Genomic DNA, 24,801 nt, shown 5'->3' with positions numbered 1-24,801 from the left:
GAGGGCCTGGGAAGAGACGATGATAGAGTCTTCGTTAATGAAGGAATAGTGGCTGAATGCTGCCCGTAGAAAAAATAAACCATGCAATTGGGTCTAACCCGTAATAAGCTAAATACAGAATGTGATATCTCCCCATATGAACGCCAATCCCTCAAGACAAGGATGAGAAAATAGGTACATGTATAAGAAGCGACCAAAAGAACCAACAGAAGGAAATCCGCCATGTTCGGTATGAGCTAACATGCATAGATGGTATAGAGCGTGAGAAATCTCACAGAAAGGTAGGTATGAGGCTTGCCGACAAGGTGTCGGGCTGTACAGTGCTCGTATAGAACACGACAAGGCAATTTGAGGCATCAGAGATTGCCGAGACATTGCAAAGAGGTGTGGAAGGTCGAGAGGGAAAAGGGTAAAATACATTAGTGGAGCAGCTTGTCGCTGGCTGTGTGGATGATGTTGGCAACCCGGTCGATCCAGTATTGGGTCAGGGTCCAATTTCCAGTGTTGATGCTATCTACAATCGCAGGGAAGAGGGCTGCGTCGTAGCCGGACCAAAGCTCTGGACCGAAGATGACGTGTCGGAATTGTGTGCGGTTAGGGACCTGGGATTGTTAGTTATGGTTGCGGATCAGAGTAGGAAAAGAAGTGTACTTACACCGCCACCCTCTTCTAGGTCAAGCAGGTTGGTGTCAAGACTGGCCATTCGGGCATTGTGGTTCACTCGTTGGACAGCCATGACATTGCTTTCATATCCACCCAGGCCCCATACAGTGTCGTGCCAGATTTTGTTCCAGGACTGGAAGCGAGCAGTGTTGGCCTGAAGTTCAGCCGCCGCCTTGAACATGGGTTCCATGTTGACCTCGGCCTTCTTTGATTTGGCAAATTCATCCAAGTCCTTCACCCATCCAGTCACCGAGGTACCATAGGCCTCCACGTCGAATGGTAGCATGGGGTTTTCTGCAAGGTCAAGCAGAAGAAGACCCCAGAACTGAGCCAGAATTTTGTGGTATTGGAAGTCAGGGTCAGCATTTTGAACCATCCAATCGTAGGACTCGTAGCAACTGTGGTATGGAAAAGGTTCACCTTCGAACCCGAAATCGATGCTTGAGGTACCTGCAATGTCTTGGAATGCAACATAGTCACTGCCCGCACCAAGTGGCTCAATTTTTGTGCCTCGTTTCTCCCAGAGATCTTTGAGTGTTGCATTTGCATAAGGATCTGAAAGACGACCGAGAACCTGCATCACAGTGCGTTCAAAAACTGGGGATGCCGAGACACGGAACTTGGAGCCAGAAACACCGACGTCAACATTCAAGTATGCGAATGCATTGGCACGGAGTTCCTCTATCTCATTCTCGACATGCTCTGTTGAGCCGATGAGATTATATTCTTCTGCATCCCAGCTGACAAATTCGATGGTACGGAGCGGTCGCCATCCATAGGTGAGCAATTCACCAAAGGCACGCACGACCTCCAGGAAAGCAGCAGTTCCACTTCCGGGGTCAACGCTGCCCATACACCACGAGTCACGGTGATTGCCAACGATGATCTTTTTATCGCGTTCATCCATACCGAGAATTCTTCCATGGATATTGTAGATAGGCTGTCGCTCGACTTCATCCTGCAAGTTCATCAGATGAACAGTGGGAGAATTTTGATCTCCAGTCCACCATTCTGAGACTTCAGGTACGCCTCCAACCCACTCCTTTGGCACTTTCGAACCATGTCCCTTCAGCCCCTGCAAGAGGTGCTGGGCATCGCGCCAGGCAAGTGGAAGACTGGGAATCTTAGGTAACCCAGTGCTTTCCTCAGGGGCCAAACGATGTTTTTCTCCCGGGGTGGATGCGAATCCAGGACTGAGAACATCTCCAACAACCTGCGACATCATGCTGACACCGCCTCTCTGGACACCATCACTGGGCATGTAGCGGCCTTCGGGATAAGCGGGACCCTTGACGAATCCATCCTCTGAGGGATCCGAGTAGATAATGCAACCCGCCGCGCCAGCCAACTCCGCTGCCTTAATTTTCAAAGCGCGATCTGTTTCAGTCCCGTAATAACGGACTAGCGCGATGGAGCCCTTTAAGTCGATTCCTTTCTCGGCAAGAGCCTTGAAATCATCACGAGATCCAAAATTGGCGTATATCAGGGGCCCAGTGACATTGCCTGACTTGGAATGTCCATGGAAAACGAGATCTTTGGCGTTGTCCTCCTCGAGTTTGGCCTCCCAAGCGAGATTAGGCGGGTCGATAATAGCCACCCTCCTGCCATCCTGGCGTGGATAGTTGAGATACACCTGGAACTCCTCACGCGAGACTTCATCGAACCCAGCTTTGTGGAATTCCTGTTCAATCCATTGTGATAGCACGAAGCTGCCTTCCGTTCCGGCCACATGGGTGTAGTTGGTGACGCGGCGCAAGTTCTCGGCGATGTTCGTTTCGTTGATATGACCCTGCACAAAGTTCTCCACCGATGCCGAACTATATGACTGACCCATGACCATGCGGCTGTTGATGTTGAAGATGTCTGCGATGAAGAACACATAGACCAGGGCGACTACGAGTAAAAGAGCGAAAAGCCGTAGCATCATGATACAGCCCTGATCCTTGAAGCGGGCGCGGGCATCGCCCAGGTTGATCGAGAAGCGGAAGCTGGGCATATATCGTTGAAATGGTCGTTGGATGGCCGATAACGTGCGGGTCAGACTCGATAGCTGTTTGGAGAACCGATGGCCTAGACGGGAGCGGCCCGTCAAGGAGGACGACGCGGAGTCATCTACATCCATTTGCTCCAGTTCCCGTCTCAACTCCTCGGTTGATCCCCGATCTGAGTGTGAGGCCGCGGAATCTAAGTCATCGAGACTGGAGCGCGCGGATTCCACCGTCGGCGGGTGATAGCCTCGTGTAGCGGCATGGTCTCGACCGAGCAGCCCCTGTCGTTCTACATCTGTTCCGTCGCCGAGGTCTGATCGAGAAGAGGAGGGCTGACCGGTGGCTTCTTCATAGGAGGGGATGGGTTGGGCTTGATAATCATATTTCTCGTCGCCCATGGTGGATGGTACGGGGCTCCGGGGAGCAGTGGAAGGTATTTAGCGCGAATGCGAAGATCAAGACGATCATGATCTAGAAGTGAATGATAAATGAGCGACGTCCGACATCCTCCCGATGCCGTTGGGTTATGTGCAAGAGTCCCGAGAGAGAGATAAGGAGAGGGTGAAGCCAGGCAGACGCCCCCGGAGTTGACCCACGCTCGGCATTACGAAGCATTGGCATTGGCACTGCAACACCAAATAGGCGGTAAGGATATCTCAACCGGGGGGAGTCATCAGTTCAGTTATAAGTGAACTGAAGTTCACTTATTAGATCTTATAGGATATTGCATATTCCAATATATCAATATAGGGGCTTATAATCTCCATTCTCCGCGAGTCGGTATAAGGTACGGAGTATGAACACTAAGTTCGTCCTGCAACTTCCCCAAATATAAGGTCATACCCCCTAGCGTCATGATGATCTGAGCACAGCCGAGTGATGCCACACGGATTCCGTACTCCGTTAGTCGGACCTTAGCATTACCGTAGTATATTCTCGACTGGACTCCATAGTGTCCAGTCTAGTGGCAGGACTGATCGGAAAATCGTCCCGCCGAGATAAGACTGAGTTCTACACCGTTGCCATCCGTCTGGGATTTGCTTGATTTTCGACTGTTTGGGGATTCCATTGACTTGGACTACGATGTGCGGTGGACTATTCCTGATGAACGATTCATTGTTTACTATTTACTATTTACTATTCACTATTGACTCCTCACTATTGACCACTCTCTTCAACTGCTAACCCGATCTAAAGATCCGGTCCAAAGGAAGACCCAAGGTCGATCTCCCCCCCACTCAGGGGAAAAAAAAGTTGACGGTGACAGATCGTACACTGTAGATCCGAGTACTGTACACGACCTTGATTTTATTTAAACTGCGCATCTTCTGGCTTCATTTCCAAGTTTCTCTCATCCACTTTTGCCTTTTGCCTTTTGCCTTTTGCCCTCTTTCTTCTGTTTCCCACTTCTTTCAATAGCTACCCCACCATGGCTGCTCGTCCCCAGAACATTGGTATCAAGGCCATTGAGGTCTACTTCCCCACTCAGGTAAGGGTGCACGCTACCATTGAAACATCGGGATACTAATTGTGGGACAGTGTGTCGACCAGGTCGAGCTCGAGAAGTACGATGGTGTCAGTGCTGGAAAGTACACCATTGGTCTTGGCCAGACCAAGATGAGCTTCTGTGATGACCGTGAGGGTATGTTGAGCATTCGACAACCAGTTTCCAACAAAGAACAAAAGGCTAACGAGCATGATTGCTAGACATCTACTCCATGTGCCTGACCACCCTCTCCTCCCTCATGAACAAGTACAACATCGACCCCAAGTCCGTTGGCCGTCTCGAGGTTGGCACTGAGACCCTGTTGGACAAGTCCAAGTCCGTCAAGTCCGTCCTGATGCAGCTCTTCGCTCCCTACGGAAACACCAACATCGAGGGTGTCGACACCGTGAACGCCTGCTACGGTGGTACCAACGCTGTCTTCAACAGCATTAACTGGGTGGAGTCCTCCGCCTGGGATGGCCGTGACGCCGTTGTGGTTTGTGGTGATATTGCTCTCTACGCTGCTGGAGCTGCTCGCCCCACTGGTGGTGCTGGTTGCGTTGCCATGGTCATCGGACCTGACGCTCCTATTGTGTTCGAGCCCGGTCTCCGTGCTTCCTACCTCACCCACGCCTATGATTTCTACAAGCCCGATCTCACCAGCGAGTACCCCGTTGTCGATGGTCACTTCTCCCTGAAGTGCTACACCGAGGCCGTTGATGCCTGCTACAAGGCCTACGAGACCCGTGAGAAGACCCTCAAGGCCCAGACCAACGGCACCAACGGTGTCAACGGTGCTGCCGATGAGTCCCACTCCCCTCTGGACCGTTTCGACTACATCCTTTTCCACGCCCCGACTTGCAAGCTGGTCCAGAAGTCCTACGCCCGCATGCTCTACAACGACTACCTCGCCAACCCTTCCCACCCCGCCTTTGCCGAGGTTGCCCCCGAGCTCCGCGATCTCGACTACGAGAAGTCTCTGTCTGACAAGACTGTCGAGAAGACCTTCATGGGTCTGACCAAGAAGCGCTTCGCGGAGCGTGTCAACCCTGGTCTCCAGGTCGCCACCCAGTGTGGTAACATGTACACTGCTACCGTCTACGGTGGTCTTGCCAGTCTGCTCAGCAACGTCACCTTCGACCCCAAGGAGCCCAAGCGCATCGGCTTGTTCAGCTATGGCTCTGGTCTTGCCAGCTCCCTGTTCAGTGCCAAGATTGTCGGCGATGTCTCGACCATGGTTGAGAAGCTGGACCTCCAGAACCGCCTCAACGCTCGCACTGTCCTCGAGCCCGCTGCCTACGATGCCATGTGCAAGCTCCGTGAGCACGCCCACTTGAAGAAGGACTTCAAGCCCACCGGCAACGTCGAGACCATCGGATCCGGTGTGTACTACCTGACTGAGGTGGATGACATGTTCCGCCGCAAGTACGAGATCAAGGCTTAAAAAGCTTTTCATGATTCTGCAATTGCCTTTGCCGTTTGAGATTTCTGGTTAGACGGTTCAGAGAGATTCCCCCAAGCGTTTTGTTTTATCTAGACCACGCAGGTTTTGAAACCTCGCCTCTTTTTCGTTTTTATTCTTTTTATTTTTTATCTTTTGGGTATATTTTCGGCCCTCCAATGAATGTTATGAAATAATTCAAATGGACATTAATGATTCAAATCATCTATTCTCTTCTAAAATACCAAAATGCAGTTGAAACGTCAGGGGTCCCTGCGCGCCTATGCGATTTACCCCGATTTTGCGATTTGCGAGACTCGATTTCTCCGATTTTCCCGATTGACTCGTTAGCCCTGCTTTTACAACAACTGATTGATCTGATCAACTGCATTAATCATTGCTAATTATGGGATATTTGCTTGCTTGTTCTCTGAAATCGTCCAATCACCAACGGTGACGCCGTCGATCGGCGCGTACTTGAGACTCAACGTACATCTGTAGCCGCCGACCTGATATCACACTCGGCCACTGGCGCATCCAACCCCATATTACCTTTCTCATACGGTTTCCCCTCCGTCAAACTTTGAATCACACACTGACAAAGGGCTATTTTTATCCATTTCGTCCTGAGAACTTATTAGCCGCCGACTCGGCGAGTGCTGAAGCAGGGAGAGTCACCAACAAGTCCGCTAATTACCTGCAGAATGCGACCTAATTGTTGCCGAATTTAGAACTGCCCTCACCTCGTGCAGCAGACTAACCCAAGAGAGGCATCTGAAGACTGAAGTTGACCCAAGAGCAAAATATAGCAACATCTTGACGCGCGACTGTCCGATGAAACCGCACTATACCGGACTGGACCCCCGTCTCTGCAGTTTCAAGTGCTTCTGTCGCGCGACATGCCTGTCCTCAGGCACAATGTCGGCAGTCTCGCGTTTCAACGCGTGGGCGTTCCTCTTGATCGGAGACTAGGATCCCAAAAAAAGATTCTGAAGCTCCGGAGGCGTCACAATGGGGCTCTTCTCCATGTTTCAAGTTTTTCTATATCGGCTAGGGTTCGTCAGTCGATCTTTTTATATGCATGGTTGGCTGTTTGAGACTTTGTCAAGATCATTTAATATCCAAGCTCTTCGCCTGGATGTTTTGATCCTCATCATCACTCTCTCATTCGTTTGCTATTGTGATAAAGATCAAGTGAGACGGCTACTTGTCTATCATGTCTGTGCAGTACGCTCGTTACCGGCCTACGACGCCGCCACGTCTTCCTCTTGAGGAGTTCACCGGCTCCGGTCATAGTCGCCATGAGTCCAACTCGTCGGTCTACTCGAGTGAGTCGTCGCCTTGGTCGACTATCACTGGCAACACCAGTCCAACCACCTCGCCAACTAGACATCATCATGGCCCGGCTCTCTTGCCTAAGATCAGACCTCAAGATGTTATCATTGAGCCAGTGGCTACTAGCGGACCTCTTCGTTCCCGTCGGGTTCTTTCGAATACGCGGAACCCTCCTGGCTTTGTCCCTTATTCAACTACTCGACCTAATCGCCACACTCGGGATGTTGTCGACCGTTTGACATTGGCATCTCCCATTTCACCAGTTCCCATGACCCATGGCACCTGCTCAGCCTTGTCGTCACCCGTGGCCCTCACTCCATCTCATAAGCGCAAGGCCGTTGGTGGCCACTCACGATCTGTATCAGCCTCCGGCGTTGACACAGCCACTTTGACTAGATTTGGATATCCAACTTACCGCGAGCTTCCCAAATATATGCCACAAATGCATGCTCAGACCACTCCCACCACGCCAGTCACTCCAATCACTCCAGCCATCGTGGTGTATCCATCATACTCCCAAAGACCAGCAGCCGAGCAAACCCCAATTGGCATACACCCACTGACAGTGCCAACCCCCCAATACAAATACCACCCGGTCTCCGCACAGCCATCACCAGCCTTATTGAGCCCCCAAGAACCTTCAACCCCACGCTCAACAACCCTCCTCTCCTACCTAACAATGTCAATCCCACCAATCAACCTAGTCCGCAACGTGAGCGTAGTACCAACCCGCGGCATGCACGACTACTTCTGGTGGGACATCCGCAATCTCCGAAACTGGACCTCGTTCTCCCTCCCAACCTTCGACCTAGTAGACAGCCGCCTAATCCAACTCCTCAAAACCGAAATCCCAGCTGAGCTCACGCCCCAGGTATCCGTACCCGTCGCCCACCTAGCCCCAGAGTCCGAACCAGCCCTAGTGAACCTGATCACAAGCCTCTACGCACCGCGCGTCAACGCCGCCCTAGCCGTATCGCAAGGACCAGACCATCTCCAACTCTACACTGCCCCCGACGTCCGCAGCACAGGCCACAAAAACCACGGCCACCCTCATTTCCTAGCCAACTACGCCTCCGACACCGAAATTACAAGCGCCGGTCTCCCGCGCGGCCGGCTAGTCGGCATTGTCAAGAGCTTTGACCGATGGAACACAGGCATGCGCAACGAAGCACCACACCGCCGCGTCGAGTATCTCAACGGCCTCGCACATCTGCAACGCTGCATGCGCGAGCACTCCTGTCGATACGGCTTCATCATCACAGAAATCGAGCTCGTCTGCGTTCGAGCCGGCTGCGATGATGGCGACGACGTCCCCTATTTCGGATATTTCGAAATCGCTGCTACAATCCCCCTCAAGACAGCTGCTCACGACCCACGCATACACCATACACATGCGCAGACGCTCGCCCGCGACGGGACAGCACTGGCAACTCCCATTAGTGCACGGTCATTCTCATCTCCCTCCTCTTTATCATCATCATCATCAGCTTCGTCGTCTTCTTCTTCTTCAACGCACTCCCCCGTTCCAGACGACATCACCAGTGAATCTCAATCACAAACAACCTCTGAGCCAATGACAGCGAGTCTAGCATTGTACTTCCTATTAATGCTCTCCAAGTCACAACCACTACCGCACCAGCCATCTGCTCTCATCAACGTCGGCAGACCGGGCTCGATGACCCGACAGAAGGTCTTACCTGAGGGAAAGGATGATTGGATCCCACCGCCGCAGATTGGGGAGCGGAGGGATGCGAAACGCGTGCGTGGGTGGGTTTGGCCTCAGGATGCTTGGCATCGGAGGGAGGGGGTGGGGGCGCCTAGGGCTAGAGCTGGGGTTGAGGGGAAGAAGGTTAAACGGTGGCATAAATAGGTATGGGGGATCTGGATATTGAATGTGCTGGTGTTGGTTGGTGTTGGTTTGGCGGTTTATTTGATTACTTTTTGTCTTATTACTTGCTTTTGTTCTTTGGTTTGTTGTCTTCCTTGTGTTGGTTTTATGTGGTGGTCTTTGCTGCTTTGTTATTCCCCCTTTATGTTTAATTGAATCTTGAAGAACTTACTACTCAGTCAATTCTTTTTTGCTACGTTTATTTGTATTGACTTCAAAGATCTAGAGATGATCTCAAGTAGAGCACCGGGTGTCGGATCTGGTCTGTACGCTCTAAATGCAAAGTTATTTGTATTCGCATCTCATATTCACCACATGGCAAACTCCATACGAATAAGTTGGTATTGAATTCCATGATGAAAACATATTTACCGAATCCATGTAATCTCCTGGGGCGTGGTAATTCGCCATGCAGGAACAGCATTTGCAGCCGTCGTTCCAATGAGGATCTCGAACTCTGTATCCTTGTCGATGATCCAAGTTTCCTTTTTCGTATCAAACATTCCGAATGCATGGAAGTCCAGTTCTATCTTGACTTCTTGTGTTTCACCCGACTGCAGTGGTTGAGACTTCACAAAGCCACAGATCTGCTTTTTCGGCCGCGTCAACCTTCTAGGCGAACATTGAGAGAACCACACAATCACCGTCTCCCGTCCTGGCAAATCACTGCCCCCAGTGTTCTTGACATGGGAAGTCACCGTAAGCGGACATTCACGCACCAAGGAACTGCCGCTAATAGAGCCAGACGACAGGGAAAAGGTGTTATATGAGAGACCGAATCCCAAGGGGAACAACGGCGCAGTGGAGAGAAGATCCCACCAACGGTAACCGACAAACAAGCCTTCAGAGTAATGACTCTGCCCCTCTTCACCCGGGAAAGATGAAAACGCAGGACAGTCTTCAAGGCGTCGCGGGAATGTCACAGGCAATCGACCCGAGGGGTTGACATCACCACAAAGAACAGCAGCCACAGAGTTACCCAGCTCTTGGCCCTGGTACCACGTATAAAGAACAGCTTGCACTTGATCCACCCAGTGATCCATCTTGACAGGCGTTCCAGCTTGCACAATCACAACTGTCTTTTTGCAGACCGCGGCTACTTCCAGGATCAAGCGCACCTGTTCTCCGGGAAGATCAAATGCTTGTATATCTTGACCTTCTGTCTCCCATTCCATGTCACGGCCAACGACAATGACTGCCGCATCGCACTCTGATGCGAGGCGTGCTGCCTCAGCTGGTCGATCTGATGCATCCACCTCCTCGTACCCCAGTCGGATCCCCTGGAATTGATCTTCCATGGGATCTAGCAGGGGGACAAGCTCAGGCTGAATCTGACGGTCGTGGGAATTGTATTCGATGCATACATCGTAGTCTTGTTCTGCAACCAGATCGACGAGCACGATACTCTCTTCGCTGCCGTAGGTGAAGAACAGACTGCCTTTCTCGTCAAACTCTCCGGACTGACGGGCTATTTCCGTGCCATTCAGATACAGTACTGCAGGCCCGATCGATGCAATGGAAATCGAGTGGCGCCCTGATGTCACAGGCTGTAGTGTCGCACGCACGCGGAATGCCCAGTTTGTCTGACCGTGTATCTCGGGTGGAACTGTGCCGAAAGACATGTAGTATAAATCATCACTGGATAAAGACATCATCAGTATAGATACGCGGGTTATAAAGGTAGGATATGACTAACATGTGCGCTGTGGCAGCCGGTTCCCCTGTGAAGGCGTGGCCGTTGTACCAGTCAACCGCAGCTCCAGCTTTCCCAGTATCGGGATTTCTAGCGACTTTGCACACAGGAAGATACCGATTGACTTTGGCGCCAACGGCTGAAACTAATTTCGTCGAAGTTCCGTCGAATTTTTGTTTCACAGAGTCATAGACAGTAGTCCAGTAAGGCGCCTTGATATAAGAGCTCCCGCCACCACCAGCAACGACTCGCTGAGCATTCGGACCGATAACAGCAAGCCGTTTCAGTCCGTCAGACGGCTTAATTGGCAGGGTCTTAGCCTCGTTTTTGAGCATCACAATGCCAGAAGTAGCAGCGCGCAAAAGCAAATCTCGTTTCTGAGGTGTGTCATCGCAAACCTCCGGGTCGTCGCTAGCATCCAGAAAACGACCCGCCTTCTCAAGAAGGCGCAAGATACGTCCTGCAGACTCATCAATACGATCCATGTCTAAGAGCCCCTCTTTGAGGGGCGTCTCAAGCACTTCCTTGGATCGCTTTGTTGGTGGGCCTGGCATCTCTAGATCGAGTCCGTTGTTGATCGACTCGACCGAGGAAGTAGTGCCACCCCAATCACTTGTGAATACTCCATCCCATTTCCACTCCTTCCGTGCTATGTCAATTAGCAGTTCCTTTGATGCGTCGCAGTGGTGACCATTGGTTTTATTGTAAGCTGACATCATGCACCATGGATCGGCATCACGGACTACCATCTGAAAGGGTAGTAAGTAGACTTCCCTCAAAGCGCGAGGCGAAATAACAGCATTGTACTTGAATCGCCGGGTCTCCTGGTCGTTGGCTGAAGTATTGTTGTGGTTAATATAAACGACCGTCTTTCGTCTCTGGCATGGCCCGACATACCAACAAAGTGCTTCGGCGTGGCACCTATTTTACGGGACTGGAGGCCTCGAACATACGAAACCCCCAGCTTGCCGGTGAGGTAGGGATCCTCGCTGAAGGATTCGAAGTTTCGGCCTCCGAGTGGATGTCTCTGAATACAGATCGTGGGAGCAAGCAATACAGATGCAGATTTGGTTTTGCACTGGGTAGTGTTAGTCCCGTTATCATGTTATCGCTTTTGTATAGCTGATGGGCTCCTACCTCCTCGGCCAGCAGCTGTGCAATCTCAAACAGAATCTCCTCATCCCATGTTGCGCCTAGGCTCACGCCAGACGGGAGAAAGGCGGCTGGGACACCTTCGCCAAAAACCTCTCCTCTGGCTCCGGATGGACCATCTGAGATCTGAAATGGCGCTGTTAGGATTTCTTTTAATTCCATCACTTGCTGAACTGGGGCATTACCTTTAAAGGTGGGATACCCAGACGTTGGATTGCCGCAGTACGCCACTGGGATTCTCCAGCAAGCAGCGCGAGCTTTTCGTCAAGTGCAAGACTCAATAGTAACGCTTCAGTATCTATTTCTGACATGATGGTAGTAAAGTTCAACGGAACTTCAACTTGTATCAGGTGTAGTTGGTGAAAAGCGATGAGAAACTGTGCCGCTCTTGAGGGATGGATAAGCTTGCAATCACTAGGGAAACTCAAGTACCTAAGGTATACTATTTGAGGCTCTTGGCTCTTCTCCGCATTATGTACACTAATCGTAGAGCGGAATTCAGATCCCTGTGGCTTGGTCAACAGGGGTGGTCGGGGAAGGAATTCACGTTCCGCGTCTTATCAGTGTGCGTTCTATGCGTTACCCACTCTATAGATTATTCTTCGAAGGAAATTAGCGTATGAAACGATAAGATAGCGAGTAAATAAAAGTTATGTTCAAGTTATATCAACCTTTGGGTCTCAAGTGGTCAGTATATACGCTTGTCGAGTAAGCCACATAGCCCTATGTGCCAACGCCATGGATCTCTTACACCCAATTCCTTGTCTCCAGGCTCTGCCCAGCCATCTTAAAAACAGCCACTGGACAAGCTCAAAGGTTGAAACAGAGGATGCTGTTGATCTACGCAAGGACTCCGGCTACGCAAGCCCTTCTAGCTATGAAGATTCCACTCCATCTCTCACTGGGTGGCCACAGGAAGTGCCAGGTGTAGTGGTGCCAGCTACACAGCGAGCCATTGTCACGCCTGAAATGGGCAAGGAATTGAATCTAGTGGTCAAAGAAATCCCCGTCCAAGTCCCAGCGCCAGGAGAGGTCATTGTTCGCATTTTCTACTCGGGAATCTGCCGCAGTGTAAGTCAGACCCTGAAGTATCTCTGTTAATACATTGATCGCCGCCTTCTGACAAGTTTGATTTCAAGGACGCATCATTCTCAATTGGCCCACAGCCAGGATACCCCCAACACAACCATATTGCAGGCCACGAGGGTATCGGTCGCATCGTCAAGTCCCACGACTCATCTCTCCTCGGACGCGCCGTCGGAATCCGCTACCTAGGATCAAGCTGCGGATGGTGCACCTACTGTCTTCGGGGACTGTTCACGTCCTGTCCCTTCCAGATAAATGTGCCGAGACATGTCCACGGCACCTTCCAAACATACATGACCATCCCGACCACCTGTCTCGTATATCTACCGGAAGTATTCATGAACGCAGACATCGATCTAGCTCTCTACGCCACAGCCCTCTGCTCCGGATCAACGGCTTTGATGTCCTTGCGAGCGGCGAAAGTAAAGCCAGGAGATGTTGTGGTTGTTGTCGGTGTGGCGGGTGCCATTGGACACATGACAGGAGCAATCGCAAAGCATGTCTTGCGAGCTCGTGTCATTGGCATCGATGTTCGATTTAAGGTTGAACCATTGCCGCATGGATACAGCGACTACAGCGATATTCTTCTGAGTGCTGTAGAAGCCGTTGACAGTCACTCGTGGTCGGAGTTCCAGGCTAGGTTGCTCGATGCATGCGAGTTACTACGACACGACAAGAGTCTGCAGCGGAAAGCTGAGGCGGTGATTATTGCCAGTAGCTCTTTTTCCGCATTTCAGCAGTTGGATGACTATGTTTGTGATGGTGGTCGAATTGTTTGCGTTGGGTGAGTTCTAATGCGCTTCCGTGGAATTTTCAAAGGTGATTTGCTGACTGAGTTGAATCTAACTTTCATAGTGTTCCCAAAGGTCTCAACATGTTGCAGGTTCCGCTGCACTGCATCGTTGAGCGCAATTTACTCGTGACGGGAACCTTGATGGGAGGACATGGGGAAGCATTGGAGGTAATGGAGTATATTAGGACAGGTGTTGTCAGGCCTCATATCACTAAAGTGGATTTGGAAGACATCCCATACCAGATGCAGAAGCTGGTGGACTGTAAAACAGTGGGGAAGGTTGTGGCATGTATTTCTGATTCTGCTTTTGAGATTACGGAATCATCTTGAGCACATGGCTATATGAATTCTGCATTCTTCGAACCAAAGTAGGCTGAACGCTAGTTTCTATCGACCTCAACCATTGGTTGCTGGCACAGGATCAAGCTCCTGGGATAAATCAATCCAGAAAGGGATATCAAGCATCATCAGTTCATCTTGTGTGAACGGCGACTGGGAAGGAGACCAGCTATCGATATTGAAACTCCCATAGTCCTCATTTAGGAACCCCGAGTCACTAGAATATGAGTTGGCAGTGTCCATTGGAGAGCCACGTGCCTCGGGTATACTTTCAAAGAAAGGTGCCGTCCTTCTGTCTTCATGGTCAGGACCAGGATTAATAATGGCTGATGACGCAGTTTTTGGGTCGTTATGCTGTGAGTTATACCGACTCTTAACGATATGTAGCAGACCTTGCCAGTAACGTCTGGCAGGCACCCAAGCTTCCGAAAGCTCTCTCAGAGTTGTCAAGCACGACTCAAGAAGCCGAAAATTGGTATCTCTGGGCTTTTTCTCGCCAGGGTTTTGCGCATATAGTATGACGAGAGCCGCTGATAAGGTACTGTGCGTAGCAGTGATTGGAGATTTCCGGAAGCTACCAAATGCTCTGCGATACCTTTCACCCAAGAGACATATTTCTCTTGCAGCCTCCATACAGAGTGAGAATGGATTTATCGTCGAGTCTGGGGTTGACTGTGGAGCTTCCTCTGATGATCTAGGCAGGAATGGTTTGACCAAGAGAATTATGGAGGTGTGATACACCATATTCAAAATGTAAGCCTGTGGAAGAGTGTCCTCCTTTCCCGAATGTTTCGGGTCTAACTCGACTGGCAAGTTGTATTTCCAGCGTTTTAGCTCGAGAAGACAAGAGTCGAAGAAAGCTTGCCTTTGGCCTCCCGCAGGTAATCTTTTTGGTGCGTACCTATTTATCAGAGTAGATTAGTAGACAACCCTTATGTGCCGAGCCCTGAAGAGAATCTCACAAGTTGATCAATATCTTTTCTAATATTTGGCACTGGGTGCACAAGCAATAATGTAGCATACTCTGGAGTAGACTGCGGTTGAAACTTGATGCATCTGGAACAGCACTCCTATTTACGGATAGGCTTGGCGGAGGAAGGCTTACGGCTGCTTGGAAGTCCTATGGTTCAATCAACTTTTTTGCGTTCCTTAACTCCGGTAGAATCCTGGAAAAAGGGGGTAATTTGGGGGATTTCACATACCAGCATTGTGCATACCCGGCCAGTGTAGCTTGCCCAGAGTTTGTCAGTACAGTATAAAGTCCAATAAATTTGACTTCTGAGCTTCATCTCCTCGGGCGGGAGTTGGTTTGGTTGATTCAAAGTTGTGGAGTCTAGATTTAACCCCATGTCTAATGCCATTCGAACTGACATGCCATGGAGCAACCAGCCTTTGGCATCCTGGCCCATCGCCTATACCGAGAGGTCAGAAGGGACAGTTTGAACAGGGATCTCAGCACTCACAACGTAGACCATGGCCATAATGGCAACCGACTGAATCGTAGTTATGGTAGGTGACTTAAGTTCAAAATGCAAAAGGACTTCTGCGACTTCAAGAAAAAGCTGACCTGGCTCATCGGAGTTGGCTGCTGAGGCACGCAGCTCTGATCGGTCAGAATAGCGAGAACCAAGTGCAAAGATACAATTTAGCAGCAGTGCGTTGCAATACCTTCCCTTATCTTGCCAACTTCGGCGGAATAAATCCTCATCCAAAATATAATACCATGGATGCTCCCATTCAAAATACAGGTCAACCAGGTGGTCCATCAGTTCTCTCGAAATGTCGGTTGCTGGGTCGATTGCTTGGTTACCAAGAGCCAGGGGAGGGCGCGTACTCATATTGACTGAAAGCGGAGATGTTTTATCTGTCAACTCTTGGAGAAACGTCAGCCACCAGTCAACTCCATGACCAACTCGGTTTGATCAGTCTGTCATGTTTGACCCACCACTTGCGGAGTGAAGAAGCTCGATACGCCCGCTAGTGAGGCCAAAGTAACGTGCCTCCCCTTCACCATTAAAGTCCAATGACTCGTCTGAACACAATGCTCCGTTAGTCTCATTGCTGGTTTTCTCCGAAGCTGAAGAGGTTGCTGCTTCACGTGCACCATCTGAGGTCATTGCACCGCGGGCCTTCATTCCAGCTATGGATGCATCAACATCGATTGAATGAAGCCATAAGACTTGCTCTAATAGCTTGATTCGAGTTTGAAGAAGCGAGACGAGCGACTTGGGTGCTGTCCCCCGGTTGTCGCTTCCCTCGAGGTACACACATTGGGTTCCCCGATTGAGACATCGTTCACATGGCCGTTGGCTATCGCACTGATTATCCACGCGTCAGAAAATCGAGTCCAAAACTAAGCCAGAGAATATCCAGGCATCATTTTACAGTGTCTGGCAATCACTAGATTCTGCCGCCAAAGTCCGAAGAGGCTGAGAACAGACATAGGTTCATTACCTTTGCTCTCCGTCGCCGACACTCCTGACAAGCCTGATGGGCATACTTCGAACGAGCTGTCGATCTCCCACCGGAGGGTGGATCCCGCTTTTGGATTGAAGAACGTTGCATTGCGGGAGATCCTGCGTGCATTAGCCGTCTAGTTTGCCCACGCTATGTCGTAATTGCTCTGATTCTTACCTGCAGGTAGTTTAAGAAATTACAAAATATCATATGCAGACTCGCAACGTCGAAGTGAGTCCAAAGTGTGGAGAAAGACACTAAGAAGATCCGATAGGAATTCAAATTCCGCCCGTTTTTAACATAATTACCGCCTTACAGTCTTACATCATCGAACATCTCTTCCCACCTGGATCGTTGATAGGTATTGTACTTTGTGCGTGATAAATTCAGATCATAGCAAGAATGGCAGTGAGAAGATAGCTTTAACTTTCATCAATACACCTTGATTGATAAGTAGGAGATCATGGAGCACGTCGAATAACCCTAACTTATTTGCGGAAAGCTCGCATGTAGTGCTGTATATGATGTATCAATACAGTAATATTACTTACATGCAACCGGCAGAATAGGGTTTGAGCCTAAATCGCCATTAGAAAGACGTTGTAGTCATAGTCGAAAATTCGAGACGAACTGCCCCGGCGTATTTAACATCCCAAGGGAAGCGACTTTGAATTGCTGAAACATAAACTCGTTTACTTTTCTTTTCCGAAAACACCCACAAAATCCACCATGTCTCACCTCCAATACTACGCATACGAAGGGCTCGGCCAAAAGAACCTGCGCGATTTCGGGTACAACCAGGCCGTTCGGGTTGGAGATAGAATCGAATGTGCTGGGCAAGGTAAGACAGTATACTTGTCGTATTTGCCCTAGATTCTATTCATTGCTTGCTAATTCGGATCACGATTCTTAGGCGGCTGGGATCCTTTGACTGGCGTGTTTGAGAAGGAAATCAATGCTCAAATTGATCTTGCCTTTTCCAATGTCGAGCACAACTTGAAGGATGCAGGCGGAAAGGGATGGTCTCAGGTTTACCGCGTGAACTCATACCACGTTCCAATCAACAACGAGGCGTTGGCCGCCATGGTCCGTAACTTCAAGAAGTGGATGCCCGATCATCAGCCGATCTGGACTTGTGTTGGCGTTACTCGCCTTGGCGAAGATGACATGCGTGTTGAGATTGAGGTCGTCGCTCATGATCCGGAGGGTGCTAAATCGGCTGGTTCTGTGTGAGGGAAGAATCTGCCTCAAGGTGGACAATGAGATTATGTAAAGACGTCGCTCTCTAGCGTATATGAATTGATGTGGAGGTTTCTTCTAATAGCTCTTGATTCACTTATCTCCATGAATGGTTCTTTTCAGGCTACTGGGAAGGTCAATACTATGTAGCTCAATCTCATACATAGCTATATGTATTTCCAGTGCTTATAACGTATTCAGTGGTCTCAGCAAGCGAGTAGTCCGGCTGGAACACCGCCGTAAATACGAGATTTATGGTCATGCAATCATGTATATTTCGGTCCAGATATCTTATCATACTACGGGGTGTACGTTGAACATTGTAATCTCTCGTATTTACGGTGGCGTTCAACTAGGGCACTCGTTTGCCGAATATGGCATGTCTCCGTGCGCCAAATTCAAGTTTGTAGCAATGTGAGCGAATAAGATAAAAAAGACTAGACTTGCCTGTCTGTCCTGTTCCACAGTAATTTGGTTTAAGCACCTTGGACCGACGACCCCAGAGTTATCTCAAACAAGTCTTCCCCACAGAACACTAGTCTTGCCCGTTATCAGTCCCTGGCGTCGATATACTTTCTGGACAAAGATAAACGTCCCAATCAACACTAGATAGCGGAAGGCAAATTCCGCCAGGATCCTTAGAAAGTGTCACGTTCAATCAAAAGCTAAAGGATTTCAACTATATAGAGTGCCTTGGACGACCAGTTTTACTTTTTCCTTGATTATACAGGATTATATCTCAATCACTGATCTGCATTGCGCATAATACAATTCTCTCCTGTATTCAGCAAAATGGACACCAAGGAGTTCTCAAAAGAACAAATTGACCCAGAAGCCTCAAAGACCGAGATTATTGAAAGCACATCTGCACCTGAGCCAGTATCGTGGAGTGATCAGTTCAAAGCAATTTACAAACACAGACGGGCACTCTTAGCAGGTTGGTTCATCTTTCCATGTCAACTTCAGGAAGTCGTAGATGCTAATACAAGGGAAACAAAAAGCCTTTGGATGCTCCACTACTCCCATTCTAATCGGATACGATCTCACGTTAATCGGCTCCATCATTGCCAATTCTGAATTCGTCGAGAAATTCGGAGTTTACGATGCCGGCACTGCCTCCTGGACGTTACCTGCCAACCGTCAACTTGCCTGGACTCTCGTTCAGTATGTGTCTGCCATGGCAGCGGCAATTGCCTCTGGTTATCTGAACGACACTTTTGGTCGGCGCATATGCTTTTTCATCACTATTTTGTAAGTGGATTGAAGTTCAGACATGCGTTCAACATAAACTGGTTTACTAACTTCAAGTTCCAGACTAGCTGTGAGCGGTACCTTTGTAGAGCTATTCTCACCAAACTGGAAAGTCTGGATTCTAGCAAAACTTCTCATGGGCGCCACCATGGGCTCTATGCAGGGCAACACACAGACCTACGTTTCTGAGATTACTCCAGTGGCCGTGAGAGGCTTTGCTCTCTCACTATTCCAATTCTGGATTATCCTTGGCCAGCTCATTGCTTCCTGTGTTCTTCAAGGAACAAGTAAGGTTGCCAATACTTGGTCTTGGAAAGGCGCAGTGGTATCACAGTTTGGCCCTGCTCTCTTCTGTGTCGTGATGTACATCCCATTTGTCCCGGAATCGCCTTACTTCTTAATCGCCAAAGACCGGATAGAAGATGCCAGAAACGCGATATCAAAACTTCGGGCTGGCGAAGAAGATTTCAACGTCGACGATGAAGTTACAGTATTAGTGGAGACTCTACAGCACGAAAGGCAGGCCAAGCAAAGCTCGCCATCATTTATTGAGTGCTTTCAGAAGACAGACCTGCGCCGAACTCTGCTCGCTTGTCTACCAGTTGTCATGCAGATCTTCATGGGTTATCCTCTGTGTGGTAACTACCTAGCATACTTCCTGAAATTGGCCGGAGTTGACGATGCATTCCTCGTCACGGTCATCTCTGTTGTTTGCTCTTTGGTAGCAGCCTTCGCAGCCTTCATCTTTATCGAAAAAGTCGGACGCCGACCGCAGCTTCTAGTCGGCATTGGTGGAATGCTCCCATCTCTGTTGATTGTCGGGCTTCTTGGATTCTTCGGTACTGGAGAAGAATGGAATTACCGCGCTCTTTCGGCCTTCTGCATTATCTGGGCCGTATTCTACTACGCCTCTGTTGGGGCTGTAGGCTGGGCTATTGTCGGAGAAATCTCTTCTTCGCGCCTGCGCGCTAAGACGACTTCCATTGCTGCACTTTCCAGCTCTCTGTTCAATATGGTCTGGTCTATTGCTATTCCTTATATGGTCAATCAAGAGAACGCAGATCTTGGGGCTAAGACCGGCTTGATATTCTTTGGGTTCGGAATCATTTTTAGTGGAGCTGTGTTTTTCTGTATGCCGGAGACAAAGGGCAGGTCCTACTTTCAACTTGATGCTATGTTTGAAGCCCGAGTTTCGGCTAGGAAGTTTTAAACTGATCTCAAGGCTTTGACATTTGAACTTTGAGTGTACGTTATCAAACATGTCTAGCAGATTTTATTTTGCCAGAAGATCTCCTACAAGCCACACAATTAATAAACGAAATTGAATAAATTAAGACTCCAAAGATGAGCAAAACATACAAATAGAAAAGTCTTGCAACTAATAGTCTAATCAGTGCATAACAAGAAAAATGAGATACTATAGGTTGTGTGATAGCAAAAGTTGTCCTTTGGCCTTGATTTACCATCCCTCAATTTGAAATCTATTGTTCCCTTCACAAATTTGATGTTAACAGGTTCAACCAAATATTTTTCCACATCTGGTGGTTGCTGACACGTTCTACTACGTTGAAGCATTATGGCTATTTTCGGGTCTTCACACCCTAAACTCATTCTTTGCCTGGTCTATTTTGTGCAGTTTTCTTGTTTTGATTTTCCAATAACCACCATCTAACCCCAAGGTCCTCAATTGACAGCTTCCAATAGACCCACCTCGAGTGTGGAGTATGGGTCCTGTTCCGTTTGAGTATTGTATCATGCAAGCCCTAAGGACCTTGGGGAAAGGGTACCTCGATGGCCAGCTCGTGACATTGAGGACATTGTAGAAGATCAGTGAGATTTGGTGTACCAATGCCAGTAGAGTATAAAAGAAAAAGGTCTACCGATTCCTCGGTTTTTAAAATATTTCCTTTCTCACATTTATCCAATCCCTCGTACATCATTCTCAATACTATATAGAGAACAACCCCCAACAACCCAAGATGTCGTCCGAACCCCAACTACCAAATATCCTGGATGTAATAATCATAGGCGCCGGACCATGCGGACTCGCCGTTGCTGCACGTCTAGGCGAAGAAACCCCCTCAGCCGTCTTCACCGACGAAGAACACCAACGCTACCACTGGATAAAGAAACACACCGGCCGAATGAACCTAGTACAAGCCGGACACAGCAAGAACAACGGTGTTCGAGCAAATAAATGGAACAGTCAGACAATGTGTCCTTGCGACAGCAAAGACAAAGATCACGATCAACAAAGGCGTGCATCCACAGACTCCATATCCTCCGTTCCATCGCTCTCTGCGTCATCGACTGCATCGACCTCGTCCTCCATGTCAACCTTGGTACTCGATGGATCGGGTGATAAATGGATGCAACGATGGAATAATGCTTTCAAGACGTTGGAGATCAAACAGCTTCGCAGTCCGATGTTCTTCCATGTCGACCCTGGTGATCGGGATGGAATGCTGGCTTATACTCAAGAGACTGGACGCGAGGGTGACTTGTGGGAGATTCCCAATTGCGTTGGGAAGGAAGTGAGCAAGCACAAGAAGAAGAAGAGAAGACAGGGAGGGAAGGCCCAGTAAGTTGACCCCAAGGATTCCACTTCTGTTGATTTATTTGTCTGACGACATATATCATAGGCCAATCGGAGGCGAGATCGATGAGCGAGACCGCAAAGATTACTTTTCGCCCTCTACGGATCTATTCGCTGACTATTGCGATTCAATTATCAATCGCTATGGTCTCGATGAGCCAGGGCAGATCTTGCAGCGTGAGGCGACGGGACTTTCTTATGACTATGTGTCCGATGGCCCGGATAAAGTCTTCACGATTTCCACATCGACAGGGGAAAAGTTCTTCAGTCGGTCTGTTGTACTTGCCATCGGACCTGGGGGTGCAGGAGTGTCGAAAATATATCCATGGAAGCCAGCCAATGAACAAGAAGGTGCCGCCGGATGTTGCCACAGCATGGAGATCAAGAGCTTCCCCAGTCCCAATGTACAGGAAAAAATACAGCGCCGACAGGAGACAAATGTTGTCGTTGTTGGAGGTGGGCTTTCCTCGGCTCAAATTGTGGACATGGCTGTTCGCAAAGGAGTCACGAAGGTGTGGTTTATTATGAGATCTGGGATGAAGGGTATGTACATTGTTTGGTCTATCATCAGACTATGTCTAACAAGAAAAACCAGTCAAACACTTCGATATCAGTCTGCCCTGGATGGGCAAATATAAGAACTGGGAAAAAGCAGCTTTCTGGTCTGCCGATACGGACGAAGGTAACCTCTCTCAAACCTTTGTCCCACTTCTCAACAGCTAATTTGACCTAGAGCGCCTCGAGATGCTCCAAACCGCTCGCAATGGGGGCAGCATGACACCACGCTACACCAAAATCGTCAAACAGCATGCCGCCCAGCACCGCGCCTCCCTCCACCCAAACACAGAAATCATATCCCATACATACAACCCGACAACCAAAACCTGGACCCTGGAAACCTCTCCACCCATCCCAACCCTTCCCCCAATAGACTACATCTACTTCGCAACAGGCGCGCGCACCGATGTACGCGAGATGCCCCTCCTACGCGAAATGAACGAACAATACCCAATAGAAGTCAAATCTGGCTTCCCTTGTCTCACCAACGACCTTTCATGGCGTGACGACGTGCCATTATTCATGACAGGTCGAATGGCATCACTCCGATTGGGTCCCGCGGCACCGAATCTCGAAGGCGCGCGAGTGGGCGCGGAACGCGTGACGTGGGGCATTGAAGAAGTGCTACATAAAGGGCGGGATATTGGGGAGCAGTGTGAAGGGTTTTGTGGGCTTGGCAACCGGTATGCGTCGCTGCTGGATGGTGATGAATGATGATGAGGCTTGAATAATGCATTGTGGATGGGAGAGTATGTCTCACGTGTGGTATCTGTGGATTTTCATGTTTCTTGCAAGGTTCATGTTATTAAATAGCGGTAGTATTGTAGATCGTTTAAATTTATGCTTGATTTGCCGTGTTGATCTTTTGTATTGGGACTTTTGTGTGCTACATACGTTGGATGAACTGCCTGAATAGGCTGTTAGATCGGACATTCCTCCCTTCATTCTTTCTTAAGTCACTGGTTATTCTTCTTGAGAGCCCGGAGATTGACACGGGAGGGTCGAAGTTGTTCATTAGGGGGAAGAATGTGGATAATCCCTTGTTCTGCGACAAGTTTTATAGCGGGGATTGAAGCTTGTATAAATGATCCGACTTGAATCTGCCCATTCGACTACTCGTTTTTTATACTCGACGCCACGTCGACATTGAGTGAGCGTTATGGCAACGAAAGCTGATGCGGCTCCTCCTCCGACGGAGGTTCCCCTGGAAGCATTCAAGCTTCTGCCCAATAATACCGATAAAAATTGGATCAAGGACAAGGGATTGCGGAAGCTGAATCTTGGGATCCTGTTTACGTTCTCAACTGCTTGCTCATCTGGGTATATTGCAAGTCTAGTTAATAGCCTGCTGGTATTACCTCAGTGTGAGTGATACCATTGAGTCTATGAGAGCTATACTGACCGAAGAATAGTTGATATGATCATTGGCGGCTTGAACCCCAATATAGTTGGTCTAATCATTGCCGGTACCTCCTTAGGAGCCTTTCTAGCATTCGTGCCAGCGTCCTATATCGCAGATAGATATGGGCGCAAGGTCTGCGTTGGAATCGGGTGCTGCCTGGTCATTGTCGCAACAATCATCCAGACTATTCTAAAGGATCACTGGGCTTTCTTCGGCATGAGAGTGCTGTCCGGCATGGGCATGGGCATTTCCCAAACTGCTGCTCCTCTCCTGATCACCGAAGTTGCACACCCACGCCAACGACAAACTGCGACTGCGTTTTACAATGCGACTTGGTGCCTAGGCGCTATTGGTGCGGCTGCCGTGACATATTTGACTATTAGTCTGGAAAGCAGCTGGTCTTGGAGAATCCCTTGTTTGATGCAGGTGACATATCCGATCAGTCAGTTATTTGGACTGGTTTTCTTTATACCAGAGAGTCCTCGATGGCTCATATCGAAAGGCCAGAAAGAAGAGGCTTTGGTTATCTTGGCCAAATACCATGCAAACGGAAAGATGGACGATGAGTTGGTTCATCATGAATTCTGTCAGATTTGCGACATCATTGACGCCGAAGCGGCCCAGCGTAGAAGCTGGAAAGCCTTCTTCTCATCCAAAGGCGATGTGCATAGGTTGTCAATTTGTGTATTGGTCGGACTGATGCAAGAATGGGCTGGAAATGGTATGTTATCCACTGCCCTAACCCTAAGAGACCACCCGTTAACATCTCCAGGGATCCTGTCATATTACCTCGCACCCACTCTCGCATCCGTGGGAATTACCAAGTCTTCAGACCAAGCCGCAGTCAACGTGAGCCTTCAAGTCTGGAACTTCCTCCTCTCGGCGGTTGGATCGATGGCTTCAGAGCGATACGGTCGACGTGTCCTATGGCTTCTGTCCACGGCAGGAATGCTGTTGTTCCTCTCCTTGGCCACACTGGTAGCTGGCTTATTCGCAGAACAGCACCTTGCAGCTGCAGGCATAGCTGTGGTCCCCTTGCTGTTCATCTTTTTCGCCTTCTACGACATGGCGTATGCCCCTCTTTTCATCTCGTATCCAGCTGAGATCCTACCGTTTCGTCTGCGTGCCAAGGGTCTTGCGGTTACATTGTCAGTCGATGCTGCTGCATGTTTCTTCAACCAATATGTGAATCCGGTGGCGTTCACTGCGCTCCAGTGGAAGTATTATTCGGTCTATATAGGCTGCCTGGTTGTCTTCCTGGGGCTGGTATATTTGCTCTTCCCAGAAACCAAGGGCCGGTCTTTGGAAGAGGTTGCGATGATCTTCGAGACTGAGGAAGAACATCCAGACAGCGCAAAATCCGCGGATGTAAAGTAGAAGAGAGTCCAAGTTAACTTACTTTGAACATAGTTGAAATATAGTTGAAGTTAGGCA

The 24,801-nt window shown here is 49.3% G+C and overlaps 9 protein-coding genes across 9 annotated transcripts; 7 read left to right on the top strand and 2 right to left on the bottom strand.

The window, feature by feature from the left end:
• Window positions 1-419: 419 nt before the first annotated feature.
• N7511_010116 (M28 family metallopeptidase) lies at window positions 420-3,049 on the bottom strand (the record flags this gene model as incomplete). The annotated part of the gene is made up of 2 exons (XM_057132493.1): window positions 420-602; window positions 656-3,049. The coding sequence occupies 2 exons, from the start codon at window positions 3,047-3,049 to the stop codon at window positions 420-422; spliced, it is 2,577 nt and encodes an 858-aa protein (XP_056980481.1).
• Window positions 3,050-4,080: 1,031 nt separating this feature from the next.
• erg13 (hydroxymethylglutaryl-CoA synthase) lies at window positions 4,081-5,581 on the top strand (the record flags this gene model as incomplete). The annotated part of the gene is made up of 3 exons (XM_057132492.1): window positions 4,081-4,140; window positions 4,191-4,293; window positions 4,359-5,581. 3 exons carry the CDS (start codon window positions 4,081-4,083, stop codon window positions 5,579-5,581), a joined length of 1,386 nt encoding a protein of 461 aa, XP_056980480.1.
• A 1,213-nt stretch (window positions 5,582-6,794) lies between these two features.
• N7511_010114 (uncharacterized protein) lies at window positions 6,795-8,783 on the top strand (the record flags this gene model as incomplete). Its single annotated transcript, XM_057132491.1, has 1 exon — window positions 6,795-8,783. The coding sequence occupies one exon, from the start codon at window positions 6,795-6,797 to the stop codon at window positions 8,781-8,783; it is 1,989 nt and encodes a 662-aa protein (XP_056980479.1).
• A 386-nt stretch (window positions 8,784-9,169) lies between these two features.
• Window positions 9,170-11,957, bottom strand: N7511_010113 (glycoside hydrolase family 3 protein; the record flags this gene model as incomplete). The annotated part of the gene is made up of 5 exons (XM_057132490.1): window positions 9,170-10,439; window positions 10,498-11,329; window positions 11,392-11,572; window positions 11,632-11,772; window positions 11,832-11,957. The coding sequence occupies 5 exons, from the start codon at window positions 11,955-11,957 to the stop codon at window positions 9,170-9,172; spliced, it is 2,550 nt and encodes an 849-aa protein (XP_056980478.1).
• Window positions 11,958-12,384: 427 nt separating this feature from the next.
• On the top strand, window positions 12,385-13,855 carry N7511_010112 (GroES-like protein; the record flags this gene model as incomplete). Its single annotated transcript, XM_057132489.1, has 3 exons — window positions 12,385-12,717; window positions 12,774-13,516; window positions 13,588-13,855. The coding sequence occupies 3 exons, from the start codon at window positions 12,385-12,387 to the stop codon at window positions 13,853-13,855; spliced, it is 1,344 nt and encodes a 447-aa protein (XP_056980477.1).
• Window positions 13,856-17,050: 3,195 nt separating this feature from the next.
• On the top strand, window positions 17,051-17,554 carry N7511_010111 (RidA family protein; the record flags this gene model as incomplete). Its single annotated transcript, XM_057132488.1, has 2 exons — window positions 17,051-17,162; window positions 17,235-17,554. 2 exons carry the CDS (start codon window positions 17,051-17,053, stop codon window positions 17,552-17,554), a joined length of 432 nt encoding a protein of 143 aa, XP_056980476.1.
• Window positions 17,555-18,352: 798 nt separating this feature from the next.
• Window positions 18,353-20,021, top strand: N7511_010110 (uncharacterized protein; the record flags this gene model as incomplete). The annotated part of the gene is made up of 3 exons (XM_057132487.1): window positions 18,353-18,497; window positions 18,562-18,811; window positions 18,875-20,021. The coding sequence occupies 3 exons, from the start codon at window positions 18,353-18,355 to the stop codon at window positions 20,019-20,021; spliced, it is 1,542 nt and encodes a 513-aa protein (XP_056980475.1).
• Window positions 20,022-20,790: 769 nt separating this feature from the next.
• Window positions 20,791-22,679, top strand: N7511_010109 (FAD binding domain protein; the record flags this gene model as incomplete). The annotated part of the gene is made up of 4 exons (XM_057132486.1): window positions 20,791-21,392; window positions 21,454-21,950; window positions 22,003-22,089; window positions 22,141-22,679. The coding sequence occupies 4 exons, from the start codon at window positions 20,791-20,793 to the stop codon at window positions 22,677-22,679; spliced, it is 1,725 nt and encodes a 574-aa protein (XP_056980474.1).
• Window positions 22,680-23,124: 445 nt separating this feature from the next.
• Window positions 23,125-24,744, top strand: N7511_010108 (uncharacterized protein; the record flags this gene model as incomplete). Its single annotated transcript, XM_057132485.1, has 3 exons — window positions 23,125-23,329; window positions 23,378-24,088; window positions 24,140-24,744. 3 exons carry the CDS (start codon window positions 23,125-23,127, stop codon window positions 24,742-24,744), a joined length of 1,521 nt encoding a protein of 506 aa, XP_056980473.1.
• Window positions 24,745-24,801: the final 57 nt, after the last annotated feature.

This window comes from Penicillium nucicola, assembly GCF_028828085.1.
Source record: "Penicillium nucicola strain IBT 29836 chromosome Unknown utg000010l, whole genome shotgun sequence".
In the NCBI taxonomy this organism is placed as follows: domain Eukaryota; kingdom Fungi; phylum Ascomycota; class Eurotiomycetes; order Eurotiales; family Aspergillaceae; genus Penicillium; species Penicillium nucicola.
This window is presented reverse-complemented; position numbering and strand designations above follow the sequence as displayed.